This window comes from Lagenorhynchus albirostris, chromosome 4 (assembly GCF_949774975.1).
Source record: "Lagenorhynchus albirostris chromosome 4, mLagAlb1.1, whole genome shotgun sequence".
NCBI lineage: Eukaryota > Metazoa > Chordata > Mammalia > Artiodactyla > Delphinidae > Lagenorhynchus > Lagenorhynchus albirostris.
In genome coordinates this window covers 27342426-27364615 of record NC_083098.1, presented here as the reverse complement: position 1 = coordinate 27364615, position 22190 = coordinate 27342426, and the positions used below count along the sequence as shown (strand labels likewise).

The 22190-nt window shown below is 44.6% G+C and overlaps 1 protein-coding gene across 5 annotated transcripts in view; it reads right to left on the bottom strand.

The window, feature by feature from the left end:
- Positions 1 to 21988, bottom strand: part of ARHGAP10 (Rho GTPase activating protein 10) — a 326931-nt gene extending 304943 nt beyond the window's left edge. For 3 of the 5 annotated variants that reach the window (XM_060147720.1, XM_060147722.1, XM_060147721.1), the window contains exon 1: positions 21642 to 21979. In XM_060147720.1, coding sequence (XP_060003703.1) covers positions 21642 to 21795 — 154 coding nt within the window. In that variant the 5' untranslated portion in view covers positions 21796 to 21979. Of the gene's footprint in view, positions 1 to 12250; positions 12372 to 21641 lie in introns of all 5 variants that reach the window. The other 2 variants (XM_060147723.1, XR_009540249.1) reach the window with 2 other exon arrangements.
- Between the last annotated feature and the right edge of the window lie 202 nt (positions 21989 to 22190).

The following is a 22190-nucleotide window of genomic DNA, read 5'->3' as shown; positions in this document are numbered from 1 at the left end:
TGGGGTCCCTTCCTATGGCCGAGGTCCCTTCCCGTGTACAAAGCATCCAATGGATGGCATGCCTCACAGTTTTCTAGGAGAAATAAAATGAGAAGTGATGCCATGAACACAGAACGTCCAGACTGAGTTTATCACAGAGCTGGTTATGTAAGAAAAAAATTTTAATAAGGAAAAACATGACATTTTGTTCTTCTTAAGATAACAAGGACTTCTAATATCACAGCTCTGGTTTTGCATCAATAATACGATTCCTTGTATTTTATCGTTACTGCTTGGGAACGTTTTGGAGTTATTATTCTGAACAGATTTTAACATTCCTTCAGGGACCTCGTTCTATTAAATCTAATAAAAGAAGTACAACTTGACTGTGTAGCCACATCACTACTTTTACTTGTCTTTGTCCTGTTATTTTGCTTGATGTGAAACAAATGAAACATTAACACCCTTCTTTACTCATGTACAACAGAGAAAATTCACCTACGCTATTTATCTCTATACAGAGACAGACTAAACAGAAACTTATATACAACTTGCAGCATATTAAATATAAACAGTCATTAAGGAATGACAATAGAAAGTCAGCCAAAAGAAATAAACTACTAACCACTCTTGAGTTTTTCTTTCCATGTGGCGGCAGTCTGGGACCCTGAACAGAATTTGAATGCTGTCCCAAATGTACCCTAACTCCTCCCAGGCCTCTCTTCATGCTTTGAAAATTTTATCAACTCAACTCAGGCCAAAACAACCTTCTAACCAGACTCCAGCCACTTTCACCTCCCGAGAGGTCTGATTCTGACTGTGTTCATCAGATGTAAAGCACCCTGGCGGGCATCTGCAGAGGAGCTGAGATGGGAGATGGTAGTCCAAAGTTACAAAAGGCCCTTCCCGCCTTCCATCAGCAGCTCGGAGACAGGGCAGCCATCAGAGGCCCTGGATTCTCACAATCGCATCTGCTTCTCTACTGGTATCATCCAACCTCTGTACTTCAAGGGCTTCCAACATGCCAGGAGCCAGACAGGAATCTACACAGCAAGTATGAATCCAAAACCTGAGAGCCAGGCACAGTCCTTGGCACTAGTTGGGGACCCAAATCGGACAATGCCCTCAAGGGGCTGAGCGTCTACTGAAATGCGGAACAGGAGCAAGGTGAGGGGCAGGACATTTTTAGGAATGTTCAGGCTTTATTAGGACCAGTCGTAGCAGATGAATGGATGTCCCAACCACAAAACAATGTCACATCATCTCTATCCAACTCATTAATTTCTCTACTTCACCTTCAAAGGAGGTGTCAGGAGGAAGCGCTCTTACTCATGGGAATGATTAAATGGTTGAGGGCTGAGGATTTGCTTCAAACGGCCTTATGAATCTCAGATTAAAAACAGTATGTATTTGTTTTCCTCTTTCTGACTTCACTCTGTTTGACAGACTCTAGGTCCATCCACCTCACTACAAATAACTCAATTTCGTTTCATTTTATGGCTGAGTAATATTCCATCGTATATATGTGCCACATCTTCTTTATCCATTCATCTGTCGATGGACACTTAGGTTGCTTCCATGTCCTGGCTATTGTAAATAGTGCTGCAAATATTGTATGCTAACACATATACGTGGAATCTAAAAAAAAAAAAAAATGGTTCTGATGAACTTAGGGGCAGGACAGAAATAAAGACGCAGAGAATGGACTTGAGGACACGGGGAGGGGAAGGGGAAGCTGGAACGAAGAGAGAGAGTGGCACTGACATATATACACTACCAAATGTAAAATAGATAGCTAGTGGGAAGCAGCCGCATAGCACAGGGAGATCAGCTCGGTGCTTTGTGACACCCTAGAGGGGTGGGATAGGGAGGGTGGGAGGGAGGCTCAAGAGGGAGGGGATATGGGGATATATGTATATGTATAGCTGATTCACTTTGTTATACAGCAGAAACTAACACACCATTGTAAAGCAATTATACTCCAATAAAGATGTTTTAAAAAACCAGCATATATTATTGGGGTAAGCTTAGTATGGAATCATAGCTTCCTTTGGGACTAAGTTAGTTTATGCACACCTATAAATCAGAGAATTGGGAACAGTACCACTTATCTCAATGGAAGGACACATAAGCATAATTAATATGTGCAAAATACTTGATAGTGAAAGTCAAGCCAGGAACTTTTATAAGGACTCCATTAGAGGGACCAGAATTGGCTTTATTCCAAGCCTCCTACTTTGAAGAACTTGTTGGCCTGTTGTAACGATCTTCGACCTTGTATTTTCTCTCCTCCGGATCTAAATTTTTCATGAACATGAATATGATGTGAGCATCATGAAAACAGTTGGTTTCCAAAGGGGAAAAAGAAAAGTCACCCTTTACATAGGATTTCCTCATTACTTGTTCATTAATGCTGCAAACATACAGATAAGAAAAATGACTTCAATGTAGACTCAACACTACCAAATGAGCTTCATGAAACCAACAGACGGGACAGAGCAGGTATCTAGGCGGACACGTGGGGCATGTTTCCTCAGCTGTAGAGTAGGAGGCCTGGGCATTCGTTCCCGCTCCACGGGAGTCAGCACTGCAGGACTTAAATTCCAGCTTTCTACATGGAAACTGAGGTTTACTAAATTCAAGATCAGACAGAATCTGAAATATTTTAAACCTAACTACAATGTCTTCATTAACACTGTCTCTGCCTTCGCCATGTGACTTTGGGCAAAATTCTTAACCTTCTGGATAGCAAGTCGCTCATGGGTAAACCAGGAGAAAATTCATTTCACGGTAAATAGATTCAGAATATCATCAGCAGAAAGAATGAAAATACATCTAGAGAGAAAGGGAATGGCTATTTGCGAAGAAAATTAAACGGCAGTACAGTTTGGGGACATAAAATAAGCAGCAAATTTAAGCAAGGGTCCAAACTGACATTGACAGCAAAGCACCCATTCCGCAAAACAAAGGAAAGTGTTTTCCTTTAAAGAGAGAAATCCTACAGGCCTCTGCCTATCAGTGACAAGACATGGAGGCTGAAAATGGCATAACAAGCTGTCAGCACCATTCAAACCCAATGAGCCCTCTGGATCGTTAACAATGACGTTACTCTTTAAATTCTGCTTTGGCTAAAAAGCAAGCAACAGCGCTCTTTTTCATTTTGTGCAATACAAGTAGAATCATACAGCCACTATTCCAGATCATCTGAAAATGACTTCCTTTCCTGTGACTTTTAATAGCTTAAAGGAAGTTTCTATCACCTGCATGGAAAATTTTTAAATTTCCTAAAGTACGCTCTACAGACATAACACCCTCCCCCCATGGCTTTACACAAGATACTACCACAAAGCTTGTGAAATACATACGGTATCAATGGCAATAATATATGCTCTTCTAGAAAACTAAAGGCTTCAGAGAGTGTGAAACAGGCGGGGGCCACACAGCTTTCCAGGCAAGTGCCCTTTGGGCAAGTAACTTAACCGACCTAAACCCAGGTTCCTAAACTGCAAAATGGTGTGTCCTGTCAGAGTAATTACCAAATAGGACGGTTGTGAGAAGTCAATGCTAATTAATGTAAAGGTTTGTCCCCTTACATGGTTTAAAAAAAATAATAAAAATTTTTAAAACCCTATTAACTGCTACTTTTACGACAACCACTATTATTATCATGACTTCTAGGAAACTTAAACTTTGTGTTAGTACATCTCAGATAATGTTTACCAATAGCTAAACTTATAAGTAGATTATGAGGCAAATGAAAATAAAATCTAACACTTCTAATTTGAGATTGTAGTAATCTACTCATTGCTGTTTCAGATTGAAGATATTTTATATGCACCTTCATTTAACCAAATCCAAGACAGAAAAATGGATATTCACACACTGTTTACAATAGCCAAGACAGAGAAGCAAGCTAAATGTCCATCAACAGAGGAATGGAAAAAGAAGATGTGGTATATGTATACAATGGAATACTACTCAACCATAAAAAAAGAATGAAATAATGCCATTTGCAGCAACAAGGATGGACCCAGAGATTATCATGTAAGTGAATTAAGTCAGACAGAGAAAGATAATCATATATCACTTATATGTGGAATCTAAAAGGATACAAATGAACTTATATACAAAATAGAAATAGACTCACAGACATCAAAAACAAACTTATGGTTACCAAAGGGGAAGGGGGTGGGATAAATTGGGAGTATGAGATTAACAGATACTCACTACTATATATAAAATAGGTAGACAACAAGGATTTACTGTGTAGCACAGGGAACTATATTCAGTATCTTGTAATAACCAAAAGAATCTGATTTAACAGTCACTTTGCTGTATACCTGAAACATTATAAGTCAACTATATTTCAATAATAAAAGGAAAAAAATTAAATGGATATTCACATGCACAAAATAATAGGTTGAGAGATGACTTTACACTTTAAAGGAATCATCACTGATGCTTCTTAAATAATAAACATGGTTTAGTTACATCTAAAGTGTGATTAGATTACACACACACACACACACACACACACACACACACACACACACACACACACACACACGTAAGCCCACAGAGCTGAATGTGCATTCCACTCCATTCCAAATTTTCTTCCTAATATAAACTCTGGGTTTGGGTTCACCATGCCACAATCTAGCAGGCTTCACTCCAAGGTGCCCTCCGAAGGTCAAATGCTCACTGATGCACCAGCTGCCACCATGGACCCGACTCCCTCTCCACTCTTCTGCTGTGCTCTCGCTGCAGACATTAAACTGAGGAAGTGTGTTTACTCAAAGCTCTACTTTCAGCTTTAAAGCTTTTGGAAATGAAAGCCTCGAAGTCACAAAACGTGAAGGTCTTTACTAAAGTTGCCTCTTTGTTCCCTGGACAAAGAAGCACTTTTTGAAACCTTTTTGGTCCGATGACTGTCAAGATAAATCAGTCCTACAGACACCCTGTAGACACTGCCAAAAGGCACTGAACCATCGTATAGCAACAGCAACAAAAAAACTTAGCTGTGGTTAAGTGATACATCCGGTTTCTGGACATAGGACTGCTCATTACCCGGTTAATTTGCAAGCCTTTTAGACAATATCAATTAAGACCTAGCAGTCAATTCTAAAAGATTTCAGAGCTCACATCATAAGTATTTAATTTAACCATCTCAATTCCCCTACAGTATGAATGAAAAGAAAACAGTCCAAACAGGTCACTTACCTACTTTTGAATCCTCGCTTTTGATACTATCCAGCATACACAATAAAACAGAGACAAGGAAAGCATTTCCAGGGACTATCATACAATTTCAGAAGAAAATAAACTTATTTGGACAACTCTTCTAGGTGCTTATAGGATTTCTCAATTGATTTCAAACTTAAAATCAAGCCAGGCATATAGAAAATAAGAAATTTTTTAAATCTGCTCTCATTTCTGTTCAAATATGTTGTTTGTTTAAAAGGAAAAAGAACATAAAATTACTCAATCCACTCTGCCAGATGAATTACACTCACAAGGATCAGTTTTTCTTAACAATATTTCTCCAAAATTAAACAGGAACACTGTGTCAGAAATCTAAATTAAGCCATAAAATCACTATTTAGTTTTTAAAACATTTTCTTGAACTCTAACAAGTTAAGATGTTATAAACGTTAACTACTTCCAGCTTTTTCCACAATGATCACAAGCGTCTGAGCTACTCCATAGCTCAGAGGTTAAATACTGGACGGCACAGACACTAAGCACTGCAGTGAATCAACAACCTCGATGTTGTATCCAGACGAGCTGCGCAGACCAGAGTCTTCCCTTCCACCCTCTCACCTCTCCCCTCCTTCTCTATTTTGGTTAAAATGAATCAACCGAACAACAGGAAAAAAGAGAAGCCTTCCTTATCTTGACTCGCTAATCTCACAGAGTCCTTTGCCACACGTGGCCCCTAGGTCCGGACAAAAACAGTGTCTAGTAAAGCTGCTTTCCGAAATCCGTGTTCCCAACAAGGACCTACTGTGTAGCACAGGGAACTATACTCAGTATTTTGTAATAACCTGTAAGGGAAAAGAATCGAAAAATACAACATTGTAAAGCAACTGTACTCCAATAAAAAGAAAAAAAAGAAAAAAGATATATATGTATAACTGAAACACTTTGCTGTACACCTGAAACAAACACAACATTGTAAAACTACAATAAAAACAAATAAATAATAACTATTTTTTTAAAAAAGAACTTAGAGGAAGCTTCAAAAAAAATGCACCTTCTCTTGCACGCTAGACAGCTTTATTCTATGTTCTGCACATCCCTTGTTGGGACCCTTGGCGTTCCGGTGAGGCAGACGTCACTTGTCACCTGCTTCTCCCGCGTGGTAAGCATGCAATTCAGGCTGGCCAAGGCATCCCATCTGCCACACTCAGTGATGGGTCCAGGCTGAACAAGTGACCCAGGACTGATGGGCCTTCAGAGAGGGCAGCCACCTGTTCCGGTTCACCCAGGACAAGACCAGTTTATGCCTGTGGTCCCAGCGTAATTTTACCCCCCAAAGTATTCTGATATAAACGATGTGGTGTTTCTATGTCTAAGGCAGGGTTTCTCAGCCTTAGTGCAATTAGCTCTGAGCTAGATCGTTCTTGGGAGGTTGCGGGCTGGGGGGTGGGGTGCGGTGTCTGGCCCTGTGCATCGTAGGGTGTTCAGCCACATGGCAACGTTGGCCTCTACCCACTAGATGCCAGCAGCACCTCCCAATTATGACAACCAAAAATGTCTCCAGGACATCACAAAACCATCTGATTGAGAACAACTGCTCTAAGGAAAAGGAGTCACTGTTCTCTGGAATCCCCAGAGCAATGAGAAAGATGTAAGTAAACTTAAGCTATCGCCACTGTGGAAAGAGTGCCCATCGGGGTCAAGCCAATTGCAGGAAACGCTAGCGATGCAAAAAGAGAGACCTGATGACATCGCTTGAACCCTTGGATGCCAGTGTAGCCAAAGAAACCCCACTCCCAAGACTTCACTCATGCAAGCCAGAAAGTCTCTTTTTTGCTTCAACTAGTTTTAGTTGGGTTTCTCTCACTTGCAACTGAAGGCAATGCATGAGGATATGCAGGAAGTCTTATGCCAAAATCTGAACTGTCAAAAAAAAAAAAAAACCCAGAATTAATCTGAACCCTGTCCTATTGCTTTCCACAAGAACAGGCCACCAACTCTAGCTGTAGCGACACAGGCTATGAACTCCTCTGCTAAGTCCTAGAATCTCTCTCCCAGTGAAGAACTTGAAAGTCTGCATGCTTCCCGTCCTTGAAGGTGCCGCGTGCTCACAGCCAGTGCATCCGGAGCCAGAGGGAAGAGGACGGCCATGAATTGTTTCTTAAACTAGTTGGAACCTAACTAAGTAGTTAGCTAGAAAAGAGGAAGAAAAGATATTATATGTTTAGTGCAGGGGTCCCCAACCCTTGGACCATGGACCAGTACCGGTCTGTGGCCTGTTAGGAACCGGGCCACACAGCAAGAAGTGAGCGGCGGGCAAGCGAGTGAAGCTTCATCTGTATTTACAGCCACTCCCCATCGCTCACATTATCGCCCGAGCTCCGCCTCCTGTTGGCATTATGGTGAGTCGTATAATTATTTCATTATATATTACAATACAATAATAGAAAGAAAGCGTACAATAAGTGTAATGTGCTTCAGTCATCCCAAAACCATCCCCGCCCCCGTCGTGGAAAAACTGTCTTCCACGAAACTGGTCCCTGGTGCCAAAAAGGCTGGGGACCTCTGGTTTAGATCACTGATAATGGCTACGCCTTTAACTCTTACAGGTTCTCCTCTGAACCTGAAGTCCTGGAATCTCTTCTCCGGTGTTGCCAAGAAAAACTTCTTCTTTACAAACATCCAAAGAGAACCAGCACAATTCCACTGAGAGCAAACCGAAACATCAGCAGGGTCCCTCAGTGAAAAAGAAAGAAAGCCATCTTCATTGAATATTTTTTTTAAAAAACCAAGATTAAAGATTGTTTGAATAAAGCATTCGACCTGAAGAGCCAGCAGAACAAACTCTGAAATAGACGCACGTCTCGGTGTCTGAGGACTGCTTTTTGTTTTTTGGGTTTTTTTTTGGGGGGGGGGGCATGCCATTCAGCATGCGGGATCCTAGTTCCCCGACCAGGCATCGAACCTGCGCCCCCTGCAGTGGAAGCGTGGAGTCTTAACCGCTGGACCACCATGGAAGTCCCAAGACTGTTTTTCCAGACATTTTATTCCTACTTTTTCTCCCCACTCACCTCTCACCACTTCTTCTCTTTCAACATCTATATTCCATCCCACCCGATTCAAACAGACAAAACTTTTACAAGTCATGTATTACTTATTAAGCGGAAAAAGAATGTGGTAAGAGAGAAATTAAAACAGAATTCATTACTGAAAACCACCTTGCTGTCTACCTCACAGACGAAATAAATCCATCGGTTCCTCATTTCCTCAATGTCCTGACACAAAGCTACAAATGGAACCGGGTTTGCACCCATCCTTTCCACCCCTTCCGTTACTGAAGTAGATGTGTCTTGCCCCCCTCCACCTGGAATCTGAATCCCACCTTCTATGCTATTCAGAAGCCCTGTGTATGCTAGAATATTCCCTGAATCTTCCACCTCTTCCTTTCTGTTGGACACTTAAATCGGCGTGTTCAAATCTCACCAATTAGCCAACAGCTTGGGAGAAATGCCTGCACCACAGGCTCATGTATTTTCCAGTTACCCTCTTCTCCACCCTGTGCCATCAGGCTCCCATCCCTGCCGTGCCACAAACTCATCTCCCACTCATTACCCATGACACTGTCTTTTTGTTGTTGTTTTGTTTTGATTTTTATTGGCATACAGTTGACTTACAATGTTGTGTTAAGTTTCTGCGGTACAGCAAAGTGAATCAGTTATACATATACATATATCCACTCTTTCTTTTTCTTCTTTTCCCATATAGGCCATTACAGAGTATTGAGTAGAGTTCCCCGTGCTATACAGTACTTATTAGTAACCTATTTTATGTATAGGAGTGCCAATGACACTGTCTTGCTAACGCAGCGTCATCTGGACTCCTGGGACCTGACTTCTCTGTAGCATGACCTTGTCTGCTCCCTCCTAACTTTCTGAAACAGTCTTTCTCCTTAACTTGTGAAACCCTCTCGGGGCTTTCCCACCCCCTCCCTCCCTCCCTCTCAATGGCTACCGCTGTCAAATCTCTTTATCAACCTCTTCTTCTACCCATCCCTTAAAAGTTCTGCTCTCCAAGATCTGCGCTGAGCCACCCTGCCTCTTCCTCTACATTTTTTCTGCAGCTGGTTTGCTATCCAGTTGCCTGGTGTCATTTCCTATCTCTGTGCTGCATCTCCAGAATCCTCAGCTCTGCTCCCTGTTGCGCAGTACACACTCGTAAAAGAAACAAACTCCCGAACACATCCACTGGGAAGCCCAGAAGCACCTCCGCCTCCACACAGGCCAAACCGAAAACACATCTTCACTCCCATGAAACCCGTTCCTCTGGCTGGACTACCTCAGCACCCAGCGCTCTCCGCCCAGGCCAGGAACCCAGGAATCGTCTTGGACACCTCCTTCCTCGGCCCCTACACCCAAGCACCCACCAAAGCCCGCAGCCTCTGAATCCTGACTCCTGGAGAATCTGCCTTTTCCACCCAAGTCTGTGGCCTGGGTGAGTGAGGACCCACCCCCTCCAGGCCTGCTGTCCTCAAATCCATTCTCCCAACCGCAGTCTGGGAAGCCTTTCTCAAATGTGACTCGCATGATGCCAACCCCCTGCTCAAAATGTCGCCATGGCTTCCCACCGAGCTTTGAATAAATTCTGAAGTCCCTGACCCTGAGGTGGGCCTCACCAGGGCTTCCCAACACTGCGCCTGCTCGCTCTGGAGCCCCCTCTTCCCGCCCAGACCCATCTGTGCAGCTCCTGCAACCACACATGTTCTGGCTCTGGTCTCCACAGCCTCCCGCGTGCATTTCACTGTGCTCGGAGCATCTCTACTCTCAGCGTGGAGAGCTCCTAGCCTTCCTGCTGGTCTCAGATTTTTTTTTTTGGCCATGTCGCGCGGTACGCAGGATCTTAGCTCCCTGATCAGGGATCGAATTCACGCCCCCTGCCCTGGAAACCCGGAGTCTTAACCACTGGACCACCAGGGAAGTCCCATAGAAGTTACCAATTTCTTGAAGTTGTCCTTGACCCCCTCAACTAATTAGTCCTGTTAACTACGGCCATAGCATCCCATTCTCCATTCTCACTCAGGGGTGTGAATGACAGTGCTTAATTAATCTGTCTCTCCCCATTAGAACTCTAACTTCTGCACGGAGATATAAAAGGTCTCTTTTCACTGCTAATCCTCTAGCAACTCAACAATAGGTCGAGTTCAATGACTTGGGATGACACCTCTCCCCCACTGTCGTACAGGAGATTGTCACAGTGAAGACTATATAGTAAACAGATTTTTACAAATTTTTTTCCAAGACTTAACACACACATATAGGGCTCACTATGGATCAGGCTGTTTTCTTAAGTGCTTTACAAATAACTAATTTAATCTTAGCAACATTCAGGGAGATAAAATTACTATCCACATTTCACAGACAAGGAAATTAAGGCACAAAGAAGTTAAGCAAGTTGCCCAAGGTCACACAGGAAGTAGATGTAACTTCAAAGACCATGATCTTTAATATTTTGGCTGTGCTGCCTTTGACCTGCATTTCACAAAAGAAAAACAAAACTATCCGTCACAGTGACAGAAGTACTATCTACCAGATTCTCAAATACAAGTAACAACACATCAACGACACTCTGCTCCCTTGTACTTTTTTTGGCTTTGTTTCCAAAACTTTCAAGCAAAGATCTTCAGTAATATGCTGGATTTCTACAGATGGTTTCTCCTGTTTAATAAATGAGAGGCCTACACCATCCCTGCACTTCAAAATATGGTTCGCTTCAAAGAGAGGCAAGAACACGTTCACAGATTACTCCTACTGTCACTACGGGTAAAGCCACAGCTGTACCCAAATTCAACCAAAGGAAGCCAGGACAGTGCTCTTCCAACAACGATGATGGTGGTGGTGGTGATGATGATAATTACAGCACCTACCATGGGCCAGGGAGAGTTCTAAGATCTTCTAGTAAGTAACATGAGGATTAAATACCTCTACCCCTTGAGACAGAGTTCTTAGTATCTCCATTTTACTAACAAAGAAACAGAAAATTAGCCACTGACGGTTTCAGTAACTTGCCCAAGGTCACCTAATAAGTGAAGCAGCTAACTTTATAGTCAGAGATTAAAAAAAAAAAAAAAATTTTTAAGAGAGTCTTAAATATATCCAGCATTCAGACCAGAGGTGACATCTCCCAGCCAAACTGATTTTTCCTCCAGTCACACACCTCATCATGACTCACTACCAGACGATGATGGGACCTGGGGACCCAAGGGCAGACAGTGCCTGCAGTGAACCGGGCAACGAAGAAGAACCCATACTCCCCGTTGAAATAGCTAGTGGCATAGGATTAACAGCTTCCTCAGGAAACACAGGGAGGGAATTCTGGTCTGACCAGGGAGGCAGGCCTAGCATCCAGCAGTGGTCCCAGCAGATCCTGGGCCTTAGAGAGATGCCTGCCCTTCGAATGTAAAGCGTCAGGGGTTTTTCAGTGTGCCTGCTTGTTTGTTTAAAGAGAAGGGTGCCAAGGCTTTCGCATTACAAAAGCATCCCCTTGGCAAGTCTATAAATTATGTTCCTACATTAGGGTAATTCAATCAACAGGCTGTTTGCATAGAAGCCTATCACAAAATACCAACCAATCCCTGCCTAAAAGTCATGCTCATCTGACCTATCTAGACTGACGGCTTCCAGAGTGCTTCACTAGCACTGTGTCTATGAAGATATCATTTTCTTCTCTATATGCTAACACTGGAAATCTCATTTCAATGAGGCAAAAAGGCCCTTGAAGATTTTTTGTGACTCAGACCACTTATTTCTTCCAATCCTGAAAGTTAAACTCGTTTGGTCTGATTATCCATGCCAAGCTGATAACGTTAAATATCAAACAGAACTTTTATTAAATGTCTTTAAAATTTATGGATTCGTTATCTATAGAGTGTTGTCAAAGCTAGTGTTTTAAAGTTTATAAAATTAATTATAAGGCTTTTATATTGAATAAACTCTCTATATTGTTTCACAATCCAAAAATGCATGGAAATAAGGTACATCATAAAACATCTTAAGTTCTTTATATAACATCTACATACCATCAATTAACCAAGTCTTTTCAAATGCCACCTGTAGGAAAAAGAGGTTGAACTCAATGAAATTGAGCTACATGTGTCCACATGGATAAATCTCACAAGTATCTTGAGGGAAGAAAAGAAACTGCAGAAAAACAAATAGTATATGAATCCATTAAAGTCTAAAACCATGCAAAACATACTATCTATTATTCAGGAATGTGTACAGATGTATTAAAATGTCTGGGAATAATATACACCAGATTTGAGACAGTTGCACCTCTTGGGGAAAAGAACAGGTTCTCTATTAGAAAGGGTGCCATTGGGAAGAGGCAGACAGGAAGCTTTTATTTCTAAGCTGAGAGGCAAATACAGAAATGATTATGAGATTCTTTGTATTGGTTTATAGTTCTAAAACAACTCTAATTTTCTGTAGAGGAAAAAGCCTAATACGAAATTACGAAAACAAAATTAAAATTTACTCTTCTAAAGGGTGGGATGAGGGATGGAGAGTAAAAGACACTAAGAGAGGGGGAGAGATGAAGATTAAGAGACAGGAAGAGAGGGGACTTCCCTGGCGGTCCAGCAGTTAAGACTCCATGCTTCCACTGCAGGGGGCATGGGTTTGATCTGTGGTTGGGGAACTAAAAAAGAAAAAAAGAGAGAGACAGGGAGAGAGACTGAAGGAAGGAAATCATACTTTTTTGAGTGGACGTCTGCATCTAGTAATTCATCCTAAATCAACCCAATCTCTGAATATCTACACTTACTGCACAAATTAATAATCAGTTTTATTTACAGTAACCATCCCAGGTGGCCTTAAATTTTAAATCATGGTCCTTGGGCTGAGCTAACAAGAATAGTCTCCTAACCAGACTGTGAAATGTACACACTTGCCAGATAACCAGGATTTATCGTAATAACTTCCCCTAACAGAAGAACGCACTTACATCTCTTTACAGGGACAGCTTACTGTTGTGGTTAAGGGTTTTGCAGTCAGACAAATGTGGGTTTTCGTTCCAGCTCTACCACTGACAAACTGTGTGACTGGAACAAGCTGCTAACCTCTCTAAATTCAGTTTCCAAATCTGTAACATGGGGTAAATAACAACATACCTCAATAAGGAAGTCTTCACATTAAATAATAGAATTTACCACGAAGTAAAGCAAACTGTAAATGCTTAATAAAAGTTAGCTGGGACTTTCTTGGTGGCGCAGTGGTTAAGAATCCACCTGCCAATGCAGGGGACACAGGTTCGAGGCCTGGTCCGGGAAGATCCCACATGCCACAGAGCAACTAAGCCCGCGAGCCACAACTACTGAGCCCGCGCGCCTAGAGCCCGTGCTCCGCAATAAGAGAAGCCACCACGATGAGAAGCCTGCCCACCGCAACGAAGAGTAGCCCCCACTCTCCACAACTAGAGAAAGCCTGAGCACAGCAACGAAGAACCAACACAGCCAAAAGTAAATAAATAATTTATTTAAAATAAAAATAAATAAAAATTAGCTATTATTAAAATCATTAACATATACATTTTAAATAACATTTTTCGATTGTAGTTTGTGATTGCCTATTTGTCTCTGAAATGTAATTCCATTAAAAGTAACCTAGGGCTTCCCTGGTGGCGCAGTGGTTGAGAGTCCGCCTGCCGATTCAGGGGACATGGGTTCGTGCCCCGGTCTGGGAAGATCCCACATGCTGCAGAGTGGCTGGGCCCGTGAGCCATGGCCGCTGAGCCTGCGCGTTCGGAGCCTGTGCTCCGCAACGGGAGAGGCCACAACAGTGAGAGGCCCGCGTACCGCAAAAAAAAAAAAAAAAAAGTAACCTAGTAGGGACTTCCCTGGTGGCGCAGTGGTTAAGAATCCACCTGCCAGTGCAGGGGACATTGGTTTGATCCCTGGTCCAGGAAGATCCCACATGCCGCAGAGCAACTAAGCCCGTTCACCACAACTACTGAGCCTGCACTCTAGAGCCTGCGAGCCACAACTACTGAGCCCACGTGCCACAACTACTTAGCCTGCGCACCACAACTATTGAAGTCCGCACACCTAGAGCCCACAACAAGAGAAGCCACCGCAGTGAGAAGCCCATGCACCACAACAAAGAGTAGCCCCCGCTCGCTGCAACTAAAGAAAGCTCCCGTGCAGCAACGAAGACCCAATGCAGCCAAAACAAATAAAATTTTAAAATAAGATAAAATACTGATCTGTGCCACGAAGGAAATATTTTTTTAAAAAGTAACCTAGTAAAACATCCAAGACACCCTTAATCAGAATTATTATCTACAAATTTCTAAACACTCTCCTACAAATCCTGAAGGAAAGCCAACCTGACTAAATGAGTTTTCTCTAAACAAGATGTAGAATCAAAGGCAATGCAAGCTCATACTGAATCCCATAAAGCAATGTGTTCATAGCTACGTTTCTAACATCAAACTTTTAAAAAGTGAGAAAAGACACCAGATGTTACTATGGTCAGATGTAAACACTTGACCTATTCACTGCCACATACAGTTAGCAATCACCTTAAGCATGACTTACGGTAACCTAGCTGACTACCCAATATTTTTACCTCCTTCATAATTCTTGCCTCCCCAAAAAACACAAAATCATAAGGTGATAAATAGCTATTGGAGTCAGAATTCAAAACAGCTTCTTTGGGAATCTGTCCAGGAGACTCTGAGTATCGTTTTGCAGAAAATAGGAGGATTACGTAACAACTCTTTTGGGCGGTCTCTGGCTGCCTTGTGTTTCTCCTGGTACATTTCCCACAGCAAATACAAGCACTGTCCAGTAGGTTGTTAGGGTCTCCTGCAAGTTAAACACTAAAGTGAATACCTTCTAAAGGCATCACTGCAATTTTAAGTATCTGCAGGTTCCAGCCTCTGACGATGTCATCCCAGTTCCTTGGTCAGAGCTCTCCCCGCCTTCTTTGGCTTTCTTAGCAATCCCCTGAATGAGAGGCCTGTTCAAGTCTCAGCTGCAGATGGCTGGGCTAGATTTCCAACATTCTTAGTGACACCTTCCACATCATCTTCAGATCTTTGTGACTCAGAAACAAATCCTGGGACGTATTTTCCCAAGATACCACTTAGCTTTGATTCATCCACTTACCTGCCAGATTTTCCAGCATACTGAGCTACATTTAAACTTTCGAAGCCTTACCAGACTTTGACCACTTTGTCTTTCTTCTTGGTCACTGGTCACGATGATTTGGACAAATACATTCTTAGGGGTAATGAGCGCTAAAAAGTTAGATGCTAGCCGCTGGGCCAGAGCAACCCTCTTTCAGGCAAGAAAAGGGCCTGCATATTAAAACATATACCTGCAATTTAGAACATCATGACTGCTCACGTTTGAGGGCGTATTTGAAATGCTTTACACGTATGAACTCATTCAACCCAACTGGCAACCCTACAGGGCAGACAGTATCATTATCTCCATTTTCTGTTGGACAACACAGATACAGAAAAGCTAAGCAACGTGACTGAGGTTTCCAGCGTGAATGAAAGGCAGCGCCTTAGCACGCTCTTAATCTTCTCTACTACACTGTCTCATCAGCCACGTTAAACGTTAAAACACAAAAATGCCCTCCTCCTGGGCCTTCTCCCTCTTCCAGAAGTCCACAATGCTTCTGGCCCCCCCCACCTCAAAAACAGAGTGAAGAGGAGGTGGGCAAAGGAACCCCGGTAGATGGGAGGGCAGGGAAAAGGCAATGTGGCAGGAAAACTCACAACAGCAGATGACTCACAGACCCAGCAAACGTGCCATACAGACAGGGTCGGCTGGTGGAGGGCCCTCAATTGGAACTACTCTAAATGGAGACATGGACCACCTGCAGAGAGTAAAGCAATGAAAGCTTTTAGAGCCCTTCTGGGTCCACAGCCCAGTTCCAGCCAGATAGGAAATCTTTTCACAGCAAATCTACATTAGCTTTAGAGACCAGCCCATTAGTAAGACCCCAAGTGAGAGCTGAAGACTTACCCCCAAGTGATGCCCTGAAATGTAGGGGGTCCACAGTAATTTCTTTGGGGCAAAGAATATTGATGAGTCTTCTTGTCCATCTGGGGTAAAATTATATTTGTAATTTAAATATCATTTCACTTCCATGCCTCTCTAACTTCCACTTAACCGAAGCATCAGCCCAAAATTTACAATTATATCTCTCCATCAAAATTAGGGTGTTGGAAATTCCCTGGAAGTCCAGTGGTTAGGACTCTGCGCTTTCACTGCCGAGGACCCGGGTTCAATCCCTGGTGGGGGAACTAAGATCCCACAAGCCGCGTGGTGCAGTCAAAAATCCCCACAAAATTAGGGTGTAAAGTAGCAGAAAACCCAACTCAAACTGGCTTATGTCATTTAACAAGCTATGCAGAGGTAGCCTTCAGGCACAGAACCATCTGTGGCTTCCATGACCGCATCGAAAACCCAGATTCAGTTACCTCTCTGCTCCAATGGTCCTTACCTTGAGCTCCACTCACCGTCCCAAGATGGCAGGAGCAGCTCCAGGCAACACAACCAGACATCACAGAAGAGTCTAGAACCCTTTTTACAAGTCTCCTCTCACACAAAAGAAAACCTTTCCCAAAGTCTCCAGCAGACTTCCTATCATGTCTCACTGGTCAGAACTGAGATACATCCTCATTTATCCAACTACCAGCCCAGAAAATAGGTTTACCCTGCTGAGTTGTTAGAGTTCAGTGTTTCTCAATCCCAACTGCATGGTTTTTACAGCTCCCCAGGTGATTCTAACGGTCAGCCATGCTCAGGACTGAGAACGACTGAGTCAGACTAATCAGAATTATACCTAATCACCTTTCCATGAGTCACTTGGGAAAGAGTGTAGACACCTGAACAAAATTTGGATTGTCAGAAAAAAATATTAGCTGGGCAAACAATAAAGCCTACACAACCGCTTCACACTTGTGTTTTAAAAACATTTTGGGGGCTTCCCTGGTGGCGCAGTGGTTGAGAGTCCGCCTGCCGATGCAGGGGACACAGGTTCGTGACACGGTCTGGGAAGATCCCACATGCCGCGGAGCGGCTGGGCCCGTGAGCCATGGCCGCTGAGCCTGTGCTTCTGGAGCCTGTGCTCCGCAACAGGAGAGGCCACAACAGTGAGAGGCCCGCGTACCACAAAAAAAATAAAAATAAAAACACTTTGGCACATGTGGTTCAATCCTCAAGGCTATATGCAACAGTCCCATTTCACAGATAAGGAGACCAAGGCTGAAGTTTACAAAGTGAAATTCTTTTAAGTCTTCCGAATCTCCCTATGTTTCCATGCAAGAGCAACCTGGGAAATTTTTCCAAAAGGAATTACCACGTGAACCATGTTTCTGGAACAATAAATACAAAGACAGCAAAAGGGAACTTTTATGTTGTCCTGAGAAAAACAAGGCAAAAATCATTAAACATCAAGGCCTAAAGAAGTACCAAGACTTGAAAGACTCAAGTTCTGGTCCTGGCCACCACTAACATCCTTCTCCTTCTCTAGAACAGAACATATTCTTTCAAGAATGCCTAATTGGGACTTCCCTGGTGGTGCAATGGTTAAGAATCTGCCTGCCAATGCAGGGGACACGGGTTCGAGCCCTGGTCCAGGAAGATCCCACATGCCGCAGAGCAACTAAGCCACAACTACTGAGCCACCAGCTCTAGAGCCCACGGGCCACAACTACTGAAGCTCATGCGCCTAGAGCCCATGCTCTGCAACAAAAGAAGCCACCGCAATGAAGCCCAAGCACTGCAATGAAGAGTAGCCCCCACTCTCTGCAACTAGAGAAAGCCCACGTGCAGCAACGAAGACTCAACGCAGCCAAAAATTAAAATAAATTAAATTAAAAAAGAAAAAGAACACCTAATTGTAAAATGTATGAGAAAAGTATATATAGCTTATTGCTGTTTCTGGTAAACAGACTATGCATTTCTACGAATCATAAGCATCTGCAACTACATAGACATCCTACGAAAGGCTCACAAAAGTTTAAACTGTATTGAAAGAAGACACTGATTATTCTAGGAAAGGAGTGAAAAAAGAAAAAGGGCTAATAAAACCATTTAAACAAAGACTCCACTGAACTGAGTGAATGATCTCCAAATCCACCACATGAATCAGTGGTCCCAGACTCTGCGCTCCGCAGCCCCTCCCCAGCCCCACTGCTATCTCCAAAAATCACCTGACACACAGACAGATACCATACACAGCCTCTAAACCATCTCTTTCCCATTATGTCAGTGATTCTCCACAGGATAAAGCCCACATTCCAAGCCCACTTTTATGGCTTCCACAATCTGAAACTGACCTTTCCATGAATCTCATTCTACTCCCCCAAATGAAATCATCACCATTCCAGCCAAACTGGTCTTCTCATCCTCTTCAGACACGGTGGCGGGAGGGCGGGGGGCCCGCTGGTTTCTTCTCAGCTGTTTCCAATCTGACAGGGTTCTACAAGGTTCTATCCCTTCCTTAAAACACCAATGAGTCCCCAAACTTCCACTCTAACCTACAACATACTCTTGTTTCTGTCAAAGTTAGAAACCTTGCCACTGAATCTTCTGAATCTTTTAATATGTGTGTCTGTGTATCCTTCACTTCTTCAAGAACTTAGCACAATGCATGCAGCAGTTCAAACATGTTCCTAGATTGAACTGAATTCAACTATAGGACAATAACCTCAAGGACAAGGGCCTCTAACTTCTTTCCTCTTTGTGTCTCAAGCCCAATATTTAACAAACTGTAGATGCTAAATATTTGCTGATCGCTACATAATTGAACTCAGCAATAAACTTTCAGGTCCCACAGAAGTCACCTCCAACTTCTTTAAATATCTGCGGATTAGTCAAAGCATCAAGACATTCTACACGGAAGTAACAATATGGTCGTCAGTTGTGTATTTAGAAATGTAGCAGGGATGTTTTCATAATTTTCAGAGATTACGCATTCCCCAACGACTAAGAAATTTAAAAAAAAAACTAAAGCATCAAGACATCAAAGTTATATAAATCCAACATGTATTTAGCGCATGGAGGAGGCATCTTACAGGGCAATTAAAAGCAGAAATCACTTAAACACGCAATTCTGAAAATGCGCAAAACGCCGTTTTTGCAAAACAAAGCGCAAAACATCTGAAAATATAATCAGTCTGACCTAGCTGATTGTTCCTTTCTGTAGCTCCCCCTCGGTCTCAGGTCCTGCCTCGACCTCTTGAGCTTTTCTCAGATGTTATAGAAAAGCTCAACTGGTTAGGCCAACGACTGACCTAGACTGCAATTTCAAATGACCTAATCACGCCATTTCCAAACACTGCAGAATCTTACTGATGCCTCTGAGAAGTAGGACAAGAAAAACTGAACACAAAAATGACCTGCCCAATTGTCCTGTAGCCAGGCTCTAACAGTGAAGGCTAATTACACCCAGGTGTCCTGACTTACGTCCAGGGCTCTTAGTCTTGATAGGAGCTGGACGTCAACTTTACGTACGGGGCAAGCTGGGCAAAGGCCAGGTCCCCCTAACTTGCCACAAGCGTGTGAGCTAAAGCTGTATCTCTATCCTCCTCTGGAAAAGAATTTAAGGTAATTACACACAACGAGAAAAGGTATTTTCTTTGAGCATAAATTATGTTTCCTATGGTAAAGGACAAGAATCAAAAGGAGTAAGGAGCCAATTCGTAAACTCAAGAAAGTCTACATTCTGGAGGGGAAGGCTGACAGCTGGCCCCCCAGATGCACTAGCTGCTGCTGGAACACCGGGCATGTGTCCTGTTGGCAGAAGAGCGAATATGCAGTCACATAAATAGCTTTCTACCAGTGGCCAAACTGGCTTTGCCATCTACCTCTCTCCACACCAAAGCCTCCCTCCTCATGCCCCATGTCCCAGAGGGAGCTGCTACAGCCAGTAAGAGAGAAGGGGCACTCCCCTACCCAGTGACGCTAGTTAAGACCAAACTACAGAGGGAGATGTTCACTACACACACATACCCACACGCATGTGCATGCACGTGCGCGCGCTCGCGCACGAGCACACACACACACACACACACACACACACACACACACAGGCACCGCATACCCTTCTCTCCTCCTCCTTTCTCCACTCCTACATATTTACAGCCCCTCCCCACCTCCATCCCAACACACATACCCAATGCCAAGGCACTGGAGAGCCACCAACCAAATATGCCCACCAATCACATGTCCCAAACAAAGTGATTCCCAGTCCTCGTTTTGCAACACCAAAGAGGTCACAGAGGCAAAAGAAACCACGGACAACATCCAGAGAAGTCGTGGGATGTGCTTCCAAAATTACAGAGCTGGCTCACTGAATTCTACCCATGAAGACGTATTTCTTTCAACTCATTCATTCAACAAATAGGCACTGGGCTGGGTACCTGAGACAGTCTGTTCAGTATGTTTTCATCTTCTTTAATGCAAAAGCGGGGGAGGGATGACACGGGGCATTTTTCCCAGTCTGCTATACGGGTAGGTCTTTTTAATTGGGAAAAGGGAGCGCTCACAGGCTTCCTCAGAACCGGCTATGGGTTACAGGTGTGGTCAGGCTGCGCAGCTCCTCACTCAAGCTAATGTCTCCCCATTTCCAGCCAACTCAGTGTTTCAACACGAATTTCAGGCCCCCTCCCTCCTAGAAAGACTCTTCAGATAGTCAACTAATTAATTGTGTTCTCCTGTGTGGCCACTTCCGAGTTAAAAGATGGAGGAAGAGAGGGGAGGAAAGCATTAAGCTTGACCGGGGTGAAATTCCCTCTTTGCAGGCAGTGCTCGCTCGGGCCGGAGGGCAGGCTGTCTGCACAGCCTCACAAGCCCCAATCTTTGAACCGTCCTCGGCGCAGGAGGAGGGAAGGAATGTGCGGAAGGCAGCACAACGCCAGGTGGACTTTCGGGTTGAGCACAGTAAGGGACCCAGGACGAGACTGTCGCAGGCGATCCGAAAATGACACGGAAAGCGTACGGCTTAAGGGCCTTCTGAACAATTCAACACCCAGCAGGTTTTCAAAGAATTCCCAGTCTCGTAATCTCTCAAAAGAACTTGACAAGACCCGTGAAACTTATGTGTCTGTTTCGGGAGAGACACTGATAAGCTCTAGTGGGTAAAAGAACCTGCCCCGGGGGGGTCCAGCGGGGAACACAAGGAGCCGGGTCGGAGCAGCGGGGCTGGCGGGCGGCGCGCTCGCACGCACGGCTCCCGGCTCCGGCCGCCGCGCAGGGCAGGGACGGGAAAGGGGACTCGCCCCTGGCTGCTCGGGGAGCCGCGGAGGAACGACCCCGGGGCCTCCGGGTCCCGGATCAATCTCCAGATCCTCCGGCTGCCGGCCCCGGGCACCGGACGGTCGGTCTCCCTCCGGGAGAGGCTCCTCCCGGCCTCGCCACGCCGCAGCCCGCCCGCGCCCCCACTTACTTTTGGTCGCCGCGATGAGGTTCTTGCCGTCCTTGATGAGCTCTTTGATGAACTTGTTGGTCCTCTCCAGCTCCGCTTCGTGGGCGCGGATCCTCTCCCGGAACCACGGGCTATCGAGGTAGCAGTCGCTGAACTCCAGGGGCTGCAGCCCCATGACGGCGGCGGTCCGCGAGCACAGCGCGAGCCGGGCTTCGGTACCAGGTGCGGGGCCCCGCGCGCAGGAAGCGCCGGAGAAGCTAGCAGTCCCAGGCGCGCGGCAAGAGCAGCGCAGACATACCCTGCGGAGGTGAGCCCGGCTACGCTGAGCAGCGCCGCCGAGGCGAGCGAGAATGCGGCGCTCAGATCCCGGCGGAGCTCCGATCCCGGCAGCCCCCGCCTAAACTCGGGCGCCGCGGCCCCGCCCCGCCCGGCCCCCGCGCCGCACGCCCTCCCGGAGGCGCGAGCCCGCCCCGCCCCGGCGCCTCCCGCCCAGCCCCCTCCCGCGCTAGCCGCTCGCCCCCTTCTCCTTCCTCCGCCTTCCTCCTTCCTTCTCTCCCTTCCCTCCCTTCC